The 18032-nt window shown below is 37.0% G+C and overlaps 2 protein-coding genes across 2 annotated transcripts; one reads left to right on the forward strand and one right to left on the reverse strand.

Moving 5' to 3' along the window:
- Positions 1-176: 176 nt before the first annotated feature.
- Positions 177-4367, reverse strand: LOC145588962 (protein FAR1-RELATED SEQUENCE 9-like). Its single transcript, XM_081645546.1, has 7 exons — positions 4259-4367; positions 3492-3593; positions 3231-3352; positions 2193-2911; positions 975-1852; positions 711-928; positions 177-305 (listed from the first exon to the last, which is right to left on the reverse strand). Exons 1-7 carry the CDS (start codon positions 4365-4367, stop codon positions 177-179), a joined length of 2277 nt encoding a protein of 758 aa, XP_081501672.1.
- A 4795-nt stretch (positions 4368-9162) lies between these two features.
- On the forward strand, positions 9163-10020 carry LOC145588963 (uncharacterized). The gene has a single exon (XM_081645547.1). The coding sequence runs from the start codon at positions 9163-9165 to the stop codon at positions 10018-10020; it is 858 nt and encodes a 285-aa protein (XP_081501673.1).
- Positions 10021-18032: the final 8012 nt, after the last annotated feature.

The following is an 18032-nucleotide window of genomic DNA, read 5'->3' on the forward strand; positions in this document are numbered from 1 at the left end:
TTAAAGTCAATTACACAAGAAAATTTATAATTATTATAGTCAGAGGTAAATGAACTTTAAAAAATTAAGATATAACAAACAAAAATTGTATATTGAATTATCTGTAAGAATAAAGTCATCTTATACAAGATTTCAAGGTAATATACTTTGAAAAATTAAGGAATTGTTCGAAGCAATCAATGTATTAAGAAGTACAATGGTGTAACATGTACTTCAAAATATTCATCAGGCTCAAAATACTCAATTGAACCACCAAACATGGAAGAATGAGCCAATATATTTCCTTCGGGAACTGTTAAAGAATCCTACACATGTAAGGAACATTATTAGAAATATAATCAAATATACTTTAGAATGTATATAATAAAATAGAATGTAAATAAAAAGAACAAAAAATATATAAATATAAAGTAACGGACATACTATATAATAAAAAAATTAAAAAAAAAACCTAAGTAAAAGAACATAAGTGCAATTTAGAATGAACATTTTCTTCAATCTTTGTGTAATTATAACAAATAAAAAAGAAAAAAAACATAATAGAGCAGAATGCAATGCAATGATTAATGATTAAAATTCAACACAAATACAAAAACAAAGCTAGAAATCAATATAATTATATAAATACGTGTAAGGAACCTTATTAATAAAAGTAAAGAACATTATGAATAAAAGTAAAGAATAGTATTACAAATACTTGTATAAATTACCTTTATTGTATTCTGTGCTTTCTTTTTCATTATAGACACACCCTTTGCACTTTTCTTCTTCCATGACTTAATCTTCTGCCCTTTTAGCTTGTTGCATATTTTTTCTTGTGTGCTCTTAAGTCGAATGTTCTTTTGTCCTTTCTTCCTCCTACTAATGGGGTCTTTGACCATACATTCCTTCTCATTTTCAATGGGGTTTTCAGCAACTTCAGGTGGCTCTTGAACAACATTAGTGAATCACATCTTGTGGCTCTAATAGATTACCACTTTCCGAGCATTGGGCAGCAGCTTGAGCATCTGTGTTATCATCATTTTCTTTCCCATGACCTTCTTCATTTCCATCTTTTCTCAACAATATATCAATTCTACTAGCACACTCATTAATAGCTTCTTCAATTACGTTACGAGTGCTTAAATCATGCTGTCCACGATCAATTAAACGAATGAAAGTCCTTACATATTGTAGTCTCCAAACACTTGAAGGTGTCACACCATCCTTTTCAACAACATGGTCATCCACCTTAGTGCACATAGCTGCCTTAGTCCACCTTTTCAAGATATATCTTTTTGGTATGTAGGTCACATTGTTAAGATGAAGAACACGGAGGGAATGCTTGCAAAGTAACCCCACTTCACCAAAGTACTTACAAGTACATTCAACCGTAACCTCTGACTCATCAAAAGTAACTGTGTGTGCAATCAAGTCTCTTTTGGGATGTCCAACATGATACTCATAAAGAGGAGGCTGCATTGCAATAACTCTAGCGGTGCATGGAACACCATTTACAAAGTTATCTTCAAATTGAAGATACATTTGAATGGTGTAAATTCTTCTAGCATGCTCCAACAGACCAACATCAGCCCAAACTAGATGACGGTTTCCCGTGATACTACCATAATCATGGTCATTTTCTTTGCTCCTCCATTCTTCAACAACCTCAATGAAAGACTTATAAAAATCACATAGACCATGTGTGAAGTGAAGTCTACGTGAAACGGATTTATTTGTTGTTTCACTCCTTTGAGAAGAAAGAATTCCTCCACTAAAATAGTCTTTTGAATATGCAGGACACCACGTCTCCCGAATGTTATGCAAATTGTTGAGCCATTTGTTATCATTGCACTTGTATTTGGTAAGCATGCTGCATATTAACAACAAAGAACATAATCATGAATGCAAATGAACATAATATTGTACCATAAAGAACAGACAATTTAAATAGGAAGTACATTGGTATAATTAGAATCTTATATAGAAAAAAGAACATATAATGAAAAAAAAAATTTAAATAAATATATACAGAACAGTGCAAATTAATCAAAGAGCACACTTAACCAATGAATAAAAAATATATTATTTAACAAAGAAAATAAAAGTAAACAATAAAGAACATAATGTTGATGATTAATGATCATGAGTCTAACTAGAAAAGAACATATATTATTTTAGAGCAATTATAATTGTGAGATATTAAAGGTTACCTGGACCAATAATGCTCAAACTCAGCCATTGTATCAGTGTACTTCAAAACAATATCAAATAAATCATTGAAACCTTCCTTTGCTCTTAGTCCCTTGATGTTCTTTTTGGCATTCTCTTTAATGTGCCAAGTACATAATCGATGGCGACTATTAGGAAATACAATCCTAATGGCTTTAGCCATTGATTGAGCTTGGTCGTTCATTATAGTTATTGGATGTTTGTTGCCCATTGATCTCAAAAAAGTGTTAAATAGCCACTCAAAAGACTCCCACTTTTCATTGATCACAAATTCAATACCAAACATGACATTCTTGTTATGGTGATTCATGCCAACAAAAGGACCACATATCATACCGTATTTATTTGTCCGATATGTAGTATCATGTACCAAAAGATCTCCAAATGCATCATAATCAACTTTCATCCTACTATCACGAAAGAAAAAGGACTGTAGATGACCTTTTTCATCAACATCAAAATCATAGTAAAAATCATACTCCTTTGACTTCCTTTCTTTAAAGTAAGAAATCAATTGTTTTGTGTCACAACCATCAAACTTCTTTTTCTTTTCCCCACTCACCGCAACATAAAGATCTCTTTGAAGAAAATTAAGATTGGCTTCACCACCAGCTTGATCCCTTATAACACGGTATGCATCAGCAATAGGTATACCATTTTCAGACAAACTATTAACCATGGAAAGCTGATCACCACTGACCTGTATATAGTATATTTTCACACATGTTCATCATCGTTTCACATAATGTACATTAAAACAAATCATAATGTTCTTTGTCATATATACATGTACATTAATTCTGAATTAGAAAAATGAGCAACAGGATCTCATATTCATTATCATTTCACCCATTGTACATTGAAAAAAACCATATTGTTTTTTTTTCCATATTTTTACATGTACATTGATTCAGAATTATATAAATGAGCAGAAGAAACGAATGTACATTGTAAAATTACAAAATGTTCATTAAATATAGGAATTATGTTCATTAAAATAATATATAATGTTCACTAACCTTTCTGTGAGATCTTATCAAATGTCTCTTTGAAACGGGAACCCTGCTGTGATTATGCTCCATTTCATGTTTCACCACGCAATATAAACCAGACTCCTTATCAACATCAAACTGGATGTATGCTTTGCAACCAGTACGAAAATCCCTTTTTTGGTACAAAACATCACTCTTTATTTTTTTGAAACCAGCATAAGAACATGTCAAAAATCGCTGCCTTACTGTCTTATCATTCCTTGTTTTTTTTGTCTCCTTTACGTGTACCGAATCCATGCTTAAAAGCATATGAATTGTATAATTCACAAGCTTCTTCATCAGACTTCACTTTTCTAAAAAGTAACTCTGAACTAGTAGATTCTGTGAAGCCTAAATATAAATGAATATTGTAGTTATATTAAATGTATATTATAATAAAGATAATTATAACTTTAATGTAATGCTCATTGTATAATATTATAAAGAACATAGAGTTTAAATCAAATGTACATAATGTAATACAATAAAGAACATTATAACTATTATAAACGAACAAAAAAAGAAATTGAGTAAAAGTACATATTTGCAATTTAGAATGAACATCATCTTCAACCATTGTATAATAAATTTTTAAAAAAAAAAAACCAGAGCAGAATGAACATAAATGCAATTTAGAATGAACATCATCTTCAGCCTTTGTATAATTATAAAAAAAAAAACCAGAGCAGAATGAACATAAATGCAATTTAGAATGTACATCATCTTCAACCTTTGTATAATTTAAAAAAAAAACAGAGCAAAATGAACATAAATGCAATTTAGAATGTACATCATCTTCAACCTTTGTATAATTAAAAAAAAAACAGAGCATAAACTAATGCAATAATTATTGATTAAAATTTAACATAAATACAATAACAAGGTTAGGTTATTTTGTATTTAGCAATTAATTAATAATTTTCATGAAATTCAATAATATTGCCAATTACATTAATCAAATTCAATAAGATTACAAAATAAATGCGAAAATCAACGATAAAATTCAATAAATATACCTTTTCCTTCGATTACAATATCATCAAATTCACCACCATCATCATTCTCATGATCATCATCACCGGCAAATCGACGATCGAAATCATGTCTAAATTCTTGAGCAGCCATTTTCTCTCTCCAAAAACTTGAAATTCTCTCTCTATCAATGAAGTTCTCTCTCTAGAAAATTCTCTCTCTAGAAATTCATATCTAAATTGAAAATATAATTTCTAATTTATGAAAATCCTAATTCAATCAAAATATATATATGGAAAGATCCTCTTACCACGCAATTCACGTAAAAAAACAGAGCATGGCTTTTTTTTTTTTTTTTTTAAAAAAAAAAGGAAAGTAGCTGCTGTGATTTTTAAAGAGATGTACCAAGCAGCATACCACCTGCTGTATGGTAAAATTTTTAATTTGTAAGAGCTAGTTATTTATTTATTTTTATTCTTTTTTTTTTACATAGATCTAGTTTGGCTCAATTTAGTTATTTGTTGAACACTCTTAATTATTGTTTAAGCATACTTATATCAAAAAGGGAAAAAAAATACATATTTGATACTAATATTACAATGGGTTGGTTTGGTCTAGGTCCAAGTAGGCGGAAATTTGGGCCAATGAAGATAAAGGTCCAAGCTAATTGAAGCCAGAATTATAAATTTGTGGTGAAGTTAGAAAACTCTAGAATTCTCTTTAGCACTTTTGTAAATAGCTAGGATAGAATCATAGAAAATCTTCCAAAAGCTTTTACATAATAGTCAAAGTAATTTGATTTATGAAGAAGCTTCTAGTAGGCTTGTGTAATGCTCATGGAGTAATGGTAAGGATTTTAGAATATTTTAAGAAGAGTGTTGAAAAATCTAGGTGTTAGTAAGGAGACTTATAAATATAAACATCCTTCACTTATTATCTTACATATCTAAGCATTGTAAGTTTTCACATAATCAATCAATCTTTCAATAGCATCCTCGTTCTATTTAGTGTCTTAATTCCCACAGTTACCCAAATTTGTAGTTGTGTTTCACTTAATGACCAATCGAGTGTTTTCACTTGTCTTATAACTAGAGAGGTAAATAAATTTTTTAAGTAACAAATTTTAAGAAAAAATTGAATGTTTCGAGTCTTTACCTTGACTTTATTGAAATATACTTTGTGTAGTGAAGTAAAATGGATGAGATAAGTTTTTATTCACAGTACTTTATTAATAATGCTACTATCATTAGTGAACATTTAGAGGATTACAAACAACCTACTTACTGGAGTTGAAATTCAAATTTAATATTTAATCTCTAGTCAACTATATTAGTATATGTTATGATATTATGATATTAATGATACGGTTCTAATTAGACTTAAAAAGTTTATTAATTTAAATTCTAATATTTATCAATTCGATCTTATTATAACTTAATTAGTTGGATAAGTATGATCAATGCGGTCTACATCTTTAAATTTAAATCTACCAAATCGATCATGTCCCCTTTTAATTGGAATTGGAAGAACATAATCTTTTCAACTTGATTGGCAATAGGTGACTGGCAAGGGCGGATACACATGGGGTTCAAGTGCAGCTCAATGGTAATTTTTACCTTGAACCATTTTTGTATATCAAGGGTTCGAATACTACCTACCATCAATAACTACTTAACCGAGTTTTAATTTATTCTTTATTTTAAAAATAAAAAACTAGAATGTTACTCATACAATTATAAATTAGTAAACATATGAATTGTGCTAGATTTAGCGATGATGTATTGACACAATTCCAAAATATGAAAAATGCTTTAATATTTAGACTTTTTTCTTTTTAAAAAATTTTTAAATTTTTTTTTAATCTAATTTTTTTTTTGACTTTTACTGCCGTCAAAACACCCCGATATCACTTTAGCTACCTATCTAAATTTGTATTTTATTTTACTACCACTTAAAGCCAAAAAGTATAAATTTTGCAATCGCTTAACACTTTTCGTTACTATTTCCGTTTGTGGGGCCACTTAATTACTTTCTACCATATTTTCTTCTTCTCTCCACGAAGCTATGTCATGAACCCCCACCCCTTCACAGCAGCTGCCCCATCCGAACCCCCACCGATGGCACCACCACTTCTCTAGCAACCCCTATCATTGGAAAGTTGGAAACCAACCAGATTTATGACAATCGATTATATCACCACCCGCAAACTCTAATTTCTGCAAAAACAATTTTGATGAAAAAATTTTTGATGAGAAAATTGAAAATCAAAGAACACATAATGGGTAGCATTGTATGCGTATTAGATAATTAATCTTTCCCCCTTGGAGTTTTTCACCTATGTGCTCCACTACCACTATCTCTCCTCCATTAAAGCAGCTTTTGAGGTGCGATTTTTCAGTTTTTAAAGATTATTTAATTTCAATTTCATAATCTAGGGTTTAATTTCACGCCATCTTTAATTTAATTGTCAGTATAGTCAATCTAGGGTTCATCTAAGGTGGATTATTAATCAAACTACCGGTTACAATTAATGAAGGTATGAACTATTCTATTGAGCGACTTTGCAGCTTTGCTATGTGCACTTTATGCTTGATATTCTCAAGGGAAAAAAAAATCGAGCCTAACATGATAATTGAGGGTTACTAATGTGGCTTCGAAATCGTGAAAAAAAAATGAAAATATTTATGTAAAGATTTATTTTATAAGTTCAAATTTTAGATTGTATTTAGATTAGGAAAATTTGATTTTTGCTACCATCAAAACACCCCTATTTCACTTTTGCTACCTAAATTATAGGTTTTGCTAACACTTGACGGTTTTCTACCTCTGTTTTGTTGGTTTCCAATGTTGAAAATATCATAATTCCTAAAATGGAGTGGGGGTTGCCTGGAGAAGTGGTAGGTCCACCGGGAAGAGGTGGGGATTTGGATGGGCGGTTGCTATGGAGGGCTGGAGGTTTTTGACAGAGCTTCTTGGAGACAGAAGAAGAAAAGAGGAGAAAGTAATTAAGTGGGCCCCACAAACGGAAATAATAACGAAAACCGTCAAGTGTTAGCAAAACCTATAATTTAGGTAGCAAAAGTGAAATAGGGGTGTTTTGATGGTAGCAAAAGTCAAATTTTCCTAATCTAAATACAATCTAAAATTTGAACTTATAAAATAAATCTTTAATTAAAATATTTTTATTTTTTTTTTCAGGATTTCGAAGCCACACTTCGAAATTCCTGGATACGCCATTGGTGACCGGTGTTTCTAAAGTCTATAAGATCAAACTCGTACACATATGCAAATACCTACAATATTAGAGTATAAACTATATGGCTACAATTGCCATATATTGCCTTCAACATTGGTTATAAGATGAAATATGGGCGATCAAAATGAACATTATTAGTGTCGTCAATCTTGAAATTGTTGTGTTTCCAAGGTTATTTACGAAAGACACTAAAGTTCCCTCTAGGTTTTTCCTTGGGAGGGTGTCTCTAGAACTTCTTCTAGTTTTCTTCCTTCTCTTGAAGGCTCTGTTCTCGATCTTGTATCGAGTTTTGGTAGTGACTATGGCATCATCTGATGGTGAAGAAAGTGAAACAAATAAGCAATTGCAATGTGTAAATAATTCCCAGACAAATTCGAATAAGGAGGATGAAACCCCAGACAAAAATGAGAACCAATTTCAAAACCCCGATGATGAGGCGATTGAATGGGCTGACGAGGAGGAAGAAGATGCTGATGCAAGGGCTGAATTAGGGCTTGTTGGAAGGATCTGCACAGAAAGAAACATCAATGCGAACGCCTTTATGAACACAATGAAGAATGTTTGGCAACCCAGACACGGGATCGAAATAAGCAACATTGGCAAAAACCTCTTCGTCTTCCAGTTTTTCCACTGGAAGGATAAAGGTAAAGTTCTCAATGAACAACCATGGCACTTTGAACATCATGCTATAATCTTTGGCGAAATCTCTGACTCTGTGAAACCCCTTGATGTTGAATTGAATGACTTACCCATGTGGGTTCGAATATACAATTTACCTTTCAAAGGTAGATTAAATATTGCAAACATTGAAGCTCTAGGAAACAAAATAGGGAAATTTGTAAAAGTGGAGAATTCAATGGTCTCTGCCATTGACAAATCAATAAGAGTCAGAGTTCTTATTAATGTCAACAGACCTCTGACCCAAAAGGTCAAGGTTAAAATGCGTGGGGGCATTGAAGAGTATTTTGAGGTGAAATATGAAAAACCACCTATATTCTGCTATCACTGTGGGAAGATTGGTCATGGAATCAAGGACTGCGAAGAGTGTCGGGATGATGAGGACCCTTGTGTCAATTTTGGTGGATGGCTGAAAGCATCACCTTGGAAACATAGCAAAAAAGATCAAGAAGAAGGAGTTAAGAAATCTGATAGTGCCAGAAGACTTTTCACTACTAAACCTAAGAATGTTCCAAAACCTAAACCAAAGGAACAACTAGGGGAAGTGGTGAACAAATTGCAGGGGTGTGCTATTACACCTAGCCCTTTTGAGGATAGCATGAACTCTGGTAATAGCAAGTCAAGTGAGCAGAATCTTGAACAGAATGTTGAGCATAATGCTGATGATACTATAAGGTCCTTGCCCCATGTTTCTGATGTTCTAGTGAATGCTGCAAGTGACTTTGATCACCTTGACCCCATGATTTGTTCTGGAAAAGTTCAGCAGGAAAAGATGCATGTTAGAAAAAAGAATTGGAAGAGAATACCCAAAGACAAGGCCTCCATTCAAGCTAGTGGGCTAAATCTTGCGGGTAATGTGAGAAAAAGTTGTGAGACAGGGAAAGAGTATGATGATCCTCAGGAGTTGGATAATTCTGTTAGCATAAAAATAATAGCACTTGACAAAACCACCACTGTTACGAAAGGTACTGCAAACGTGGCGAGCCCCACACAATGGGCTCTCGGTGGACAATGATGTACATCCTAGCCTGGAACTGCCGAGGGTTGGGGAGTCCTCGGGCAATTAGTGCGCTTAGACGCATAGTTATTACTGAAAACCCCGATGTAGTGTTCCTTCAAGAAACAAAGATGAAGCAGGCTGAGATGGAAAGGGTTCGTATAAAATTGAAGTTTGGGTCTATGGTGGCAGTAAGCTGCGAAGGTGAAGGAAGACAGAGGAGTGGAGGCCTTGCTCTTTTATGGAGAGGAGATTTGGTGGTGAACCTTCGGACTTTCTCTATAAATCACATTGATGTTAATGTTGCTGATGATGTCTACGGTTTATGGCGCTTCACGGGAGTGTATGGCTTTTCGGATGACGATAAAAAACAGATGACAGGAGCTTTGATTGAATCTTTGAATGACTCAAATGATGTGCCTTGGGTGTGTGGTGGAGATCTGAACTTGATGCTTTGGTCAACGGAGAAACAAGGGGGGGCTAATTTTGATTTCAATCAAGCTGCTATATTACGTGGTGCTATGGATAGGTGCAATCTGATTGACTTGGGTTTTACTGGATACTCTTTCACATGGAATAATAACAGAGGAGATGCTGAAAACATTCAAGAAAGACTCGATCGCTTCCTTGTTAACCAAGCTTGGAAGGATACATTCCCAGGCTCCTTTGTGACTCATCTTGAAAAAAGGAATTCTGATCACCTCCCTTTTCTCTTATGTGTCAAAGATCGTGTCTATGCCCCGAAAAAGAAGAGGAAAAAAAAGCGTATTTTCAGGTTTGAGGAAATGTGGCTCCGGGATGAAACTTGTATTGACATCATTCGTGAAGCTTGGGAAGAAGGGGGGAAGTTTCATGGAACATATCGAGAGCTGTGAGTAGATTGAGTACTTGGAGTAAGGATACCTTTGGGGATTTTGCAAAACAAATGCGAGATTGCAAGGAGCAGATGGCGAAGCTTATGGAGGAGACCCCTACAACCCACGTGATTGAACAAATGAGGGACATTGATGAAAGGTTGGATGAATTAGAAGAAAGGGAAGAAAGGTATTGGAGGCAACGAAGCCGACAAGATTGGCTGAAATGTGGTGATAAGAACTCAAAATTCTTCCACAATAAAGCTAAGCAGAGGGTGCACCGCAATCACATTGCTCGAATCAAAGATGATGCTGGCCTTATTTACGAGGATGAAGATGAAATTTCAGAGGTGATGGTGAATCATTTTGAGGCCCTCTTTGGCTCTTCGTGTATGGTGGAAACCGACCCAGTTATTGACAAAGTTTGTCCTCTCATTCCTGATAACATGATCAGTTTACTTGAGACTCCGTATCGTGGGGAAGAGGTGTATGAGGCTCTAAAACAAATGCACCCCACGAAAGCCCCTGGCCCCGATGGTATGTGTGCCCTTTTCTATCAGAAATTTTGGAGTATTGTTGGGGGTGATGTTATTGATCATGTGCTCAATATTTTGAATAATGGGGAGGAAATAGAGTCGATTAATCGGACTCACATTGTTTTAATTCCCAAACAGAAACAATGTGATTCTCCTGTCGATTATCGGCCTATTAGTTTGTGTAATGTCCTGTATAAAATAGTGGCTAAGGTGATTGCAAACAGGATGAAAAAATTCCTCCCTTGCATTATCCACGAATCCCAAAGTGGTTTTGTCCCGGGAAGACTTATATCTGACAATATTCTTGTGGCATACGAATGCTTTCATTATTTGAGGAAAAAAAAAGAAAGGAAAGAATGGTTTTTTGGGGCTTAAACTTGACATGAGTAAGGCCTACGACAGAGTTGAATGGTCTTTCCTTGAGAAGATGTGCAAATTGGGTTTCCCGGAAAGTTTTGTGAAAGTAACCATGGCTTGTGTCAAATCTGCCTCTTTCTCTATCTTGGTGAACGGGCAGCCCTCACGCGAGTTTCTACCCACGAGAGGTCTTCGACAGGGTGATCCCCTCTCCCCGTTCCTTTTCATAATTTGTGCTGAGGGTCTGTCTACTCTTCTTAGGGATGCTGAACAAAAGAAGATGATCCATGGGGTGAAAATTGGTAAAAAAGTGGATCCTATCTCCCACTTATTTTTTGCCGATGATAGCTTGTTATTTGTTAGGGCGAATGAAGTTGAAGTTGAGAATGTGCTTGAAATCCTTGCCACTTATGAAGCGGCCTCCGGACAAAAATTGAACATGGATAAATCCGAAGTCTCGTTTAGCCGAAACATTGAGCTAGAGAAAAAAAACATGCTTTTCAGATGAAGTTGAATTTTAAGGCTGTCGAGGGACATGAAAAATATTTAGGACTCCCAACTTACCTTGGGAATTCTAAAAAACGGGTCTTTTCCATCATACAAGATAGAGTTTGGAAAAAGCTTAAGGGGTGGAAGGAGGGTTTCTTGTCTCAAGCAAGAAGGGAAATTCTCATCAAGGCGGTGGCTCAAGCGATCCCCACTTATGCTATGCAGTGTTTTATAATCCCGGTGAGTATTTTGAATGAAATTGATAGGATGTGCCGAAATTTCTTTTGGGGTCAAAAGAAGGAGGAGAGAAAATTGGCTTGGGTTGCTTGGGAACGCACTTTCCAGTCAAAAATTAATGGTGGGTTGGGTATGAGAGACCTCCAAGCTTTCAACAAAGCAATGCTCGCCAAACAAGCTTGGAGGATTTTGAATAACACGCAATCGCTCATGGTGAAAACGCTCAAGCAGAAATATTTTCCTAACTCTGATTTCATGATTACCAAACTCAATTCTAATGCAAGCTATACCTGGAGATCGATCTTATCAGCTAGAGATTTAATTGCTAAAGGAGCTAGGAAAATTGTGGGGAGGGGTCATGATATCAACATATGGGATGATCCCTGGATCCCCCTCCTGCCTAATTTTCGCCCTCTTCCTAGGCTCAACTTAAATGATGATGCTCCCACTAAAGTGTCTGAGTTAATTAGCATGCACAACTGGAATAGCACGCTGCTTCAGAGTTGGTTTTGTGAGTGGGAATTTGAAGCCATCAAGAGCATTCCTCTCCCGTGTTATGACAGTGAAGATAGGTGGTCCTGGCACCTATCCAAGAATGGTGAGTTCACTGTTCGAAGTGCCTATCATGCTGAGTTTGACTCCCGTTCTACTGACATGGCCTCGTCCTCTTCTAACTCTGTTAAGAGTGTCTGGAAGAATTTATGGAATGCGAAAGTGCCTCCAAAAATCAGATTATTCGGGTGGAAATTTTTGCACAACGCTATCCCAGTTCGATCAAATCTCAAGCGTAGAAACATTTGTTCTGATGATACCTGCCCTGTATGTGGAGAAGCTGCTGAATGTCAACTGCACGCCCTTTTTGCTTGCGAGGAAGCTCGCCTGATCTGGAAGCTTTCTCCTCTGCGTTTGAACATGAACATGTGTGACAGTGGGTCTCATTGGGATTGGATTGTAAAGCTTGCTGCAATCTATCAGGATCCTTGCTGGTGGGATTTATTTTGGAGCTTCCTTTGGGGCATCTGGCTGAAACGAAATGCTGCCACATTTGAGAAGCGCACTGTCCTCATTGAAGATGTCATCAACAAGGCTATATGTTTTGTTGGGGAATATGAAAAAGAAAATGAAGTCTTTCCTTGTGAATTAAGCAGCAATCCTCAGATAAAGCATGTCTGGACTCCTCCTAGCAGTGGTGTTTACAAGATCAACTCAGATGCTGCCTGCTTTAAGGACAAAAACACAGGGCTTGGAGGTGTAATGAGAGATCATTTGGGAGATACTATGGCTGCTACTTGTCTCTTCATTAAGGGTAACTTTGCGATTGATGTGGCAGAAGCTTTGGCAGCAAGACATGTGCTCGGGATTGCTATTGAAGCTGGCCTGCTGAATGTCATCCTCGAAACTGACAATTTAAAGCTTTTTAATCAGCTGGTGAAGGATATGAACGAATCCTCTTATTTTGGTGCGATTGTTAGGGACATTAAACATCTTGCTTCTCTTTGTACTCATTGTAGCTATGCTCATGTGGGTAGGAAAGGGAATATTGTTGCTCATGTTTTAGCAAACTGTAGTAGGGATTATGAGGGTCTAAGGGTGTGGATAGAAGAAACTCCTGCTTGTGCTAATGCTGCTGTACTGCATGATATCTCCCTGTTGGAGTAAATTATTAATCCCCCCTTTCTCGTAAAAAGAAAGGTTATTTACGAAAGACGATATAAACAACTATGTTCACTAATGGAAGGATTTGATGGAATACGTATATATTATTGCCTTAAGATAATTCAACTCAACAAAATGCACATTGTAATGTTAAATAATATTTAGATTAATTTTCAGTTATTGAATATAGGCCGGTAATTCTAGTCTAAATTGCTCGAATTTAAGCCAGGACTAGTTTTTGTGCCCGGGCGATGTCCCGGGTTATTACATGGGGTTGATCATTAATTTACGTTGTAAATTTATGTATAACTCAATTTTCTTGTAATTAAATTTGTTGTTTCATACTGTCATTTGCTACCTATTAATATTTTGTACTCAAAAGATAGCATAAAAAATAACATACTGTTGAGATAATAATTAGGAAAGATTGTATAATATATTTAGTTTCCTAGTTATGTTCATATTTATCTTACTCCTATTCTAGTTAGGGTTAGGAATATCTCTTGTACCTATATATACACCTTACATGTGAATGAGAAGGCTGAGCCGTTTTATTTGAGTTTGACATGGCATCTAGAGCTTAGGTTCCGAAATTAATTTTTTTTCCGCAAAATACAGTGAGGCAGAGAGATGGCGAAGGGTGATGATGAAACACCACCGCCACCACCATCGAATGATCTTGAGTATCATCTTGGCTCTAGTGATCATCCGGGTATCGTAATTACACTGATCAAATTGACAGGATCGAATTATGATGATTGGTCCAAGGCTGTGCGCCGATCGTTAATTGCGAAGTGGAAATTTGGCTTTGTAGATGGTTCCATTCAAGAACCGGCTGCTGATTCTCCTAAATATAAGCATTGGATAGCCGTGAATTCAATGCTAGTATCATGGATAAATAATACTTTGGATGATGGGTTACGATCGACGATTGATGACTATGATATTGTGCGTGACTTATGGAGGCATTTGCAACAAAGATATTGCGTCGTCAGTGGGACTCGTGTGTGCCAACTCAAGCAAGATTTGGGAGTTTGTAAACAAGCGGCTTCCGAGACGGTGACGGATTATTTTGGAAGATTATCTAAAATATGGAAGGAATTGGTCCAATTTTGCTGTGTTCCTAAATGTTCTTGTGGTGGTTGCACATGCAATATTGTGAAGCAAGTAGGAGATATTCGTGAAGAGGACTACTTGCATTATTTTTTGATTGGCTTAGATGATCCATATGAGTCAATTCGAGAACAATTACTCGCACAATCTCCTCTTCCCATGGTGGATAGTGCATATCAAACGGTAATTAATACCGAAAGATTACGAGGTCGTGACAATAAGCCGAAGGAGAATGTGATGGCATTCAAGGTTGATTCCCGTGCTAGGAGTGATTCGGGAGATGGAGACCGACCATTTTGTACCCATTGCAATCGTGTGGGTCATGACAAAAAGGGGTGTTATCAGATTATTGGCTTTCCGCCGGGTTGGTATGACAATCGGAAAGGTGGAAGAGGTCGTGGTCGTGGTGGCTCTAGCAATCGCGGAGGTAAAGGAGGTCGTGGTTGTGTGGGGGGGGGCAAGGGAACTCATCTAATGCTGCCCCTACATCGGCACGGGCTAATGCGGTGCAAGGAGGGGGTGCAACCAACTCCGGTAGTAGCTCTTCATCGCAAACAAATCTTGTTCAAGGACTTGCGGGAGTTTCGGTAGAGCAAGCACAACAAATAATCGATATTTTGAGCAAAACCAAGTCACGATTGGAAGGTAATACAAGCGTATTATGGATTGTGGATACAGGAGCTTCTAATCATGTTACTAATGATTTGTCCATCATGAGAAATATCAAGACCATACAAAATTGTCCGGTGGGTTTACCGGATGGTCAAACGGTGAATGCGAATCAATTGGGTTCGGTCACCCTAGAGGGTGGTTTGGTGCTTGATAATGTGTTATTTGTTCCCCACTTAAATTGCAATTTAATTTCTATAACTCAACTTAGTGATGAAAATCGATGTATAATTCAATTTACTAACAAAATTTGTGTTATTCAGGACCAGTTGACGAGGACGGTGATTGGCGTGGGTGAACGACAAGATGGACTTTACTTTTTCCGAGGTGTGCCGCATGTGAAGGTTCTAGCAGTGGATTGTGTGGTGGATCTTTGGCATCAACGAATGGGTCATCCGTCGGAGAAAGTTCTAAAGTTACTTCCACCTGTGAGTAACTCTATTAGAAACAATAATGATGTGTGTGATGTATGCCCTCGGGCAAAACAATCTAGAGATAGTTTTCCTCATAGTGAGAACAAAGCTAGCGGTTTGTTTGATTTAGTTCACATTGATTTGTGGGGTCCGTACAAGGTAGTATCGTCATGTGGTGCTAAGTTGTTTTTGACAATAGTCGATGATTTTTCTAGAGGTGTTTGGGTTTATTTGATTCAAAATAAAACTGAAGTTGAATTTACCTTTCTCAATTTTATTGCCTTGCTTAAACGACAATTTAATAGAGATATAAAGGTTGTTAGAAGTGATAATGGTACCGAATTCAATCATCTTCAAGATTATTTTGTTCAAAATGGTATTATTTTTTAATCATCCTGTGTTGGAACGCCTCAACAAAATGGGAGAGTAGAGAGGAAACACCAACATATTCTTAATGTGGCTCGGGCTTTGCGTTTTCAAGGAAAACTTCCTATAAAATTTTGGGGTGAATGTGTGTTGACAGCATGTTATTTGATTAATAGAACTCCTAGTTCTGTGATTCAAAATAAAACTCCTTATGAGATGTTATTTGGTAAACTTCCCCCATATGAGCTTATAAGAGTGTTTGGTTGTTTGTGTTATGCACATAATCAACGAAGTAAAGGAGATAAATTTGCGTCGCGGAGTAGAAAATGTGTTTTCTTGGGTTACCCCTTTGGGAAGAAAGGGTGGCAACTGTTTGATTTGGAATCTCGTGAGTATTTTGTTTCACGAGATGTGAAATTCCATGAGCGTGTGTTTCCATTTAAGGAGAGTTTGACAGAGAATAGTGATCAATTGAAGACTTCGATGATGTTTGGTGACTTGGAGTTTAGTTATGATGATGAAGAAGATGAATTTATGGCGTGGCACAATGGTGCATTGGTGGATAAGGGGGATGAGATGAGTGCGAGGGAGGTGACTGGCCAGCCGAGTGCAGCAAGGAAGCCACACGCAGCCACCCAGCAGCTGCCAGACCCAACGTCCGCAGCAAGCACGCAGGGTAGCAGCGCTGCTGCTTCTGCTCGGGGCGCTGGAAATCCAACGAGCGCTGGCCAGGCAGCATCATCAGCAGGCGCTGGAAGCTCGCTAGATCAGCAGCCCCAAGCTGCCACAACACATGACACTGCAGCAGCAGCCCCTAAGGGTACGTATGAGGTGTCGGAGGGTGTACAACAGCAGCAATGCAGGGGGGACAAGGACGGTGCAGGGGTGGTTTCCGGTGAGGCGGTTTCCGGTGAAGAAGAGTTGGGTCGGGGAAAGAGAGTAAAAATTCCTTCGACAAAGCTGCGCGATTGCGTCACACACACCATTCGGAAAACTAAAAGTCCACCTACACCCGCGACATCATCCTCGTCAGGTACTCCCTATCCTATAACATATTTTGTGAATTATGATCGTTTTTCCGAAAAACACAGAAAATATATTGCTGCAGTGACAGAGGCAAAAATTCCGAGATCTTTCAAAGAAGCAATGCAACATGAAGGCTGGAGAGAAGCTATGGCCTTAGAAATAAAGGCTCTCGAGGATCAGGGAACTTGGACACTAGAAGATCTTCCGGTGGGAAAGAAGGCACTTGGAAGCAAGTGGGTTTACACCGAGAAGAGAGATGAGGCAGGCAATTTGTTGCGTTTGAAAGCAAGATTGGTGATCCTTGGCAATCATCAGGAGGAAGGCATTGACTATAATGAAACGTTCGCACCTGTAGCAAAAATGTCAACGGTACGTATTTTTCTAGCAGTTGCCGCGATTAAAAACTGGGATGTACATCAAATGGATGTGCATAATGCTTTCTTGCATGGTGATTTAGAAGAAGAGATATATATGAAAGTTCCACCGGGGTTTCAGAAAAATAATTCTGAAAAAGTGTGCAAAATGAAGAAATCTCTGTATGGTTTGAAACAGGCTCCGAGGTGTTGGTTTGAAAAATTGTCCAAGGCATTGAAGCAATATGGGTTTAAACAGTCATATTCCGACTATTCTCTATTCACTTTTTCGAAGGGTGGATTGCAGTTGAGTGTCTTGATTTATGTGGATGACATGATAATTGCAGGAAATAATACATTTGCATTGGAGAATTTTAAAACATATCTGAGTGAATGCTTTAAAATGAAGGATTTGGGAGCCGTGAAATATTTTTTGGGGCTAGAAGTGCCTCGTAGCAAGCACGGTTTCTATGTATGTCAACGCAAGTATGCTATGGATATTATCTCTGAGACAGGGCTACTAGGTGCTAAACCGGCAGATTTCCCGATGCAACAAAATCATAAACTTGCTCTCGCAGAAGGGAAGGAGTTTGCAGATGTTGAACGATATAGGCGGTTGATTGGTCGTTTGATTTACTTGGCAGTCACGAGGCCGGATTTGGCTTATTCGGTGCATATTCTGTCTCAGTTTATGCAATGCCCCAAAGAGAAACATTGGGAGGCAGCTTTGAGAGTAATCAGATATTTGAAGAAATGTCTGGGTCAAGGTATTCTCTTGAGGTCTGATAGCAGTCTTCAGTTGGAAGGTTGGTGTGACT

The sequence above is a fragment of the Chenopodium album genome, chromosome 17 (assembly GCF_948465745.1).
Source record: "Chenopodium album chromosome 17, dcCheAlbu1.1, whole genome shotgun sequence".
NCBI lineage: Eukaryota > Viridiplantae > Streptophyta > Magnoliopsida > Caryophyllales > Amaranthaceae > Chenopodium > Chenopodium album.

Bases quoted from the DNA above. Each gene is read 5' to 3' on its own strand.
- LOC145588962 (XM_081645546.1), bottom strand. From the start codon at position 4,367: ATGGCTGCTCAAGAATTTAGACATGATTTCGATCGTCGATTTGCCGGT. The intron at 929-974 runs GTAATCTATTAG...ATGTTGTTCAAG, and splicing joins TGCCCAATGCTCGGAAAGTG to AGCCACCTGAAGTTGCTGAA. The intron at 306-710 runs GTAATTTATACA...TTACATGTGTAG, and splicing joins AAGCACAGAATACAATAAAG to GATTCTTTAACAGTTCCCGA.
- LOC145588963 (XM_081645547.1), top strand. From the start codon at position 9,163: ATGTACATCCTAGCCTGGAACTGCCGAGGGTTGGGGAGTCCTCGGGCA.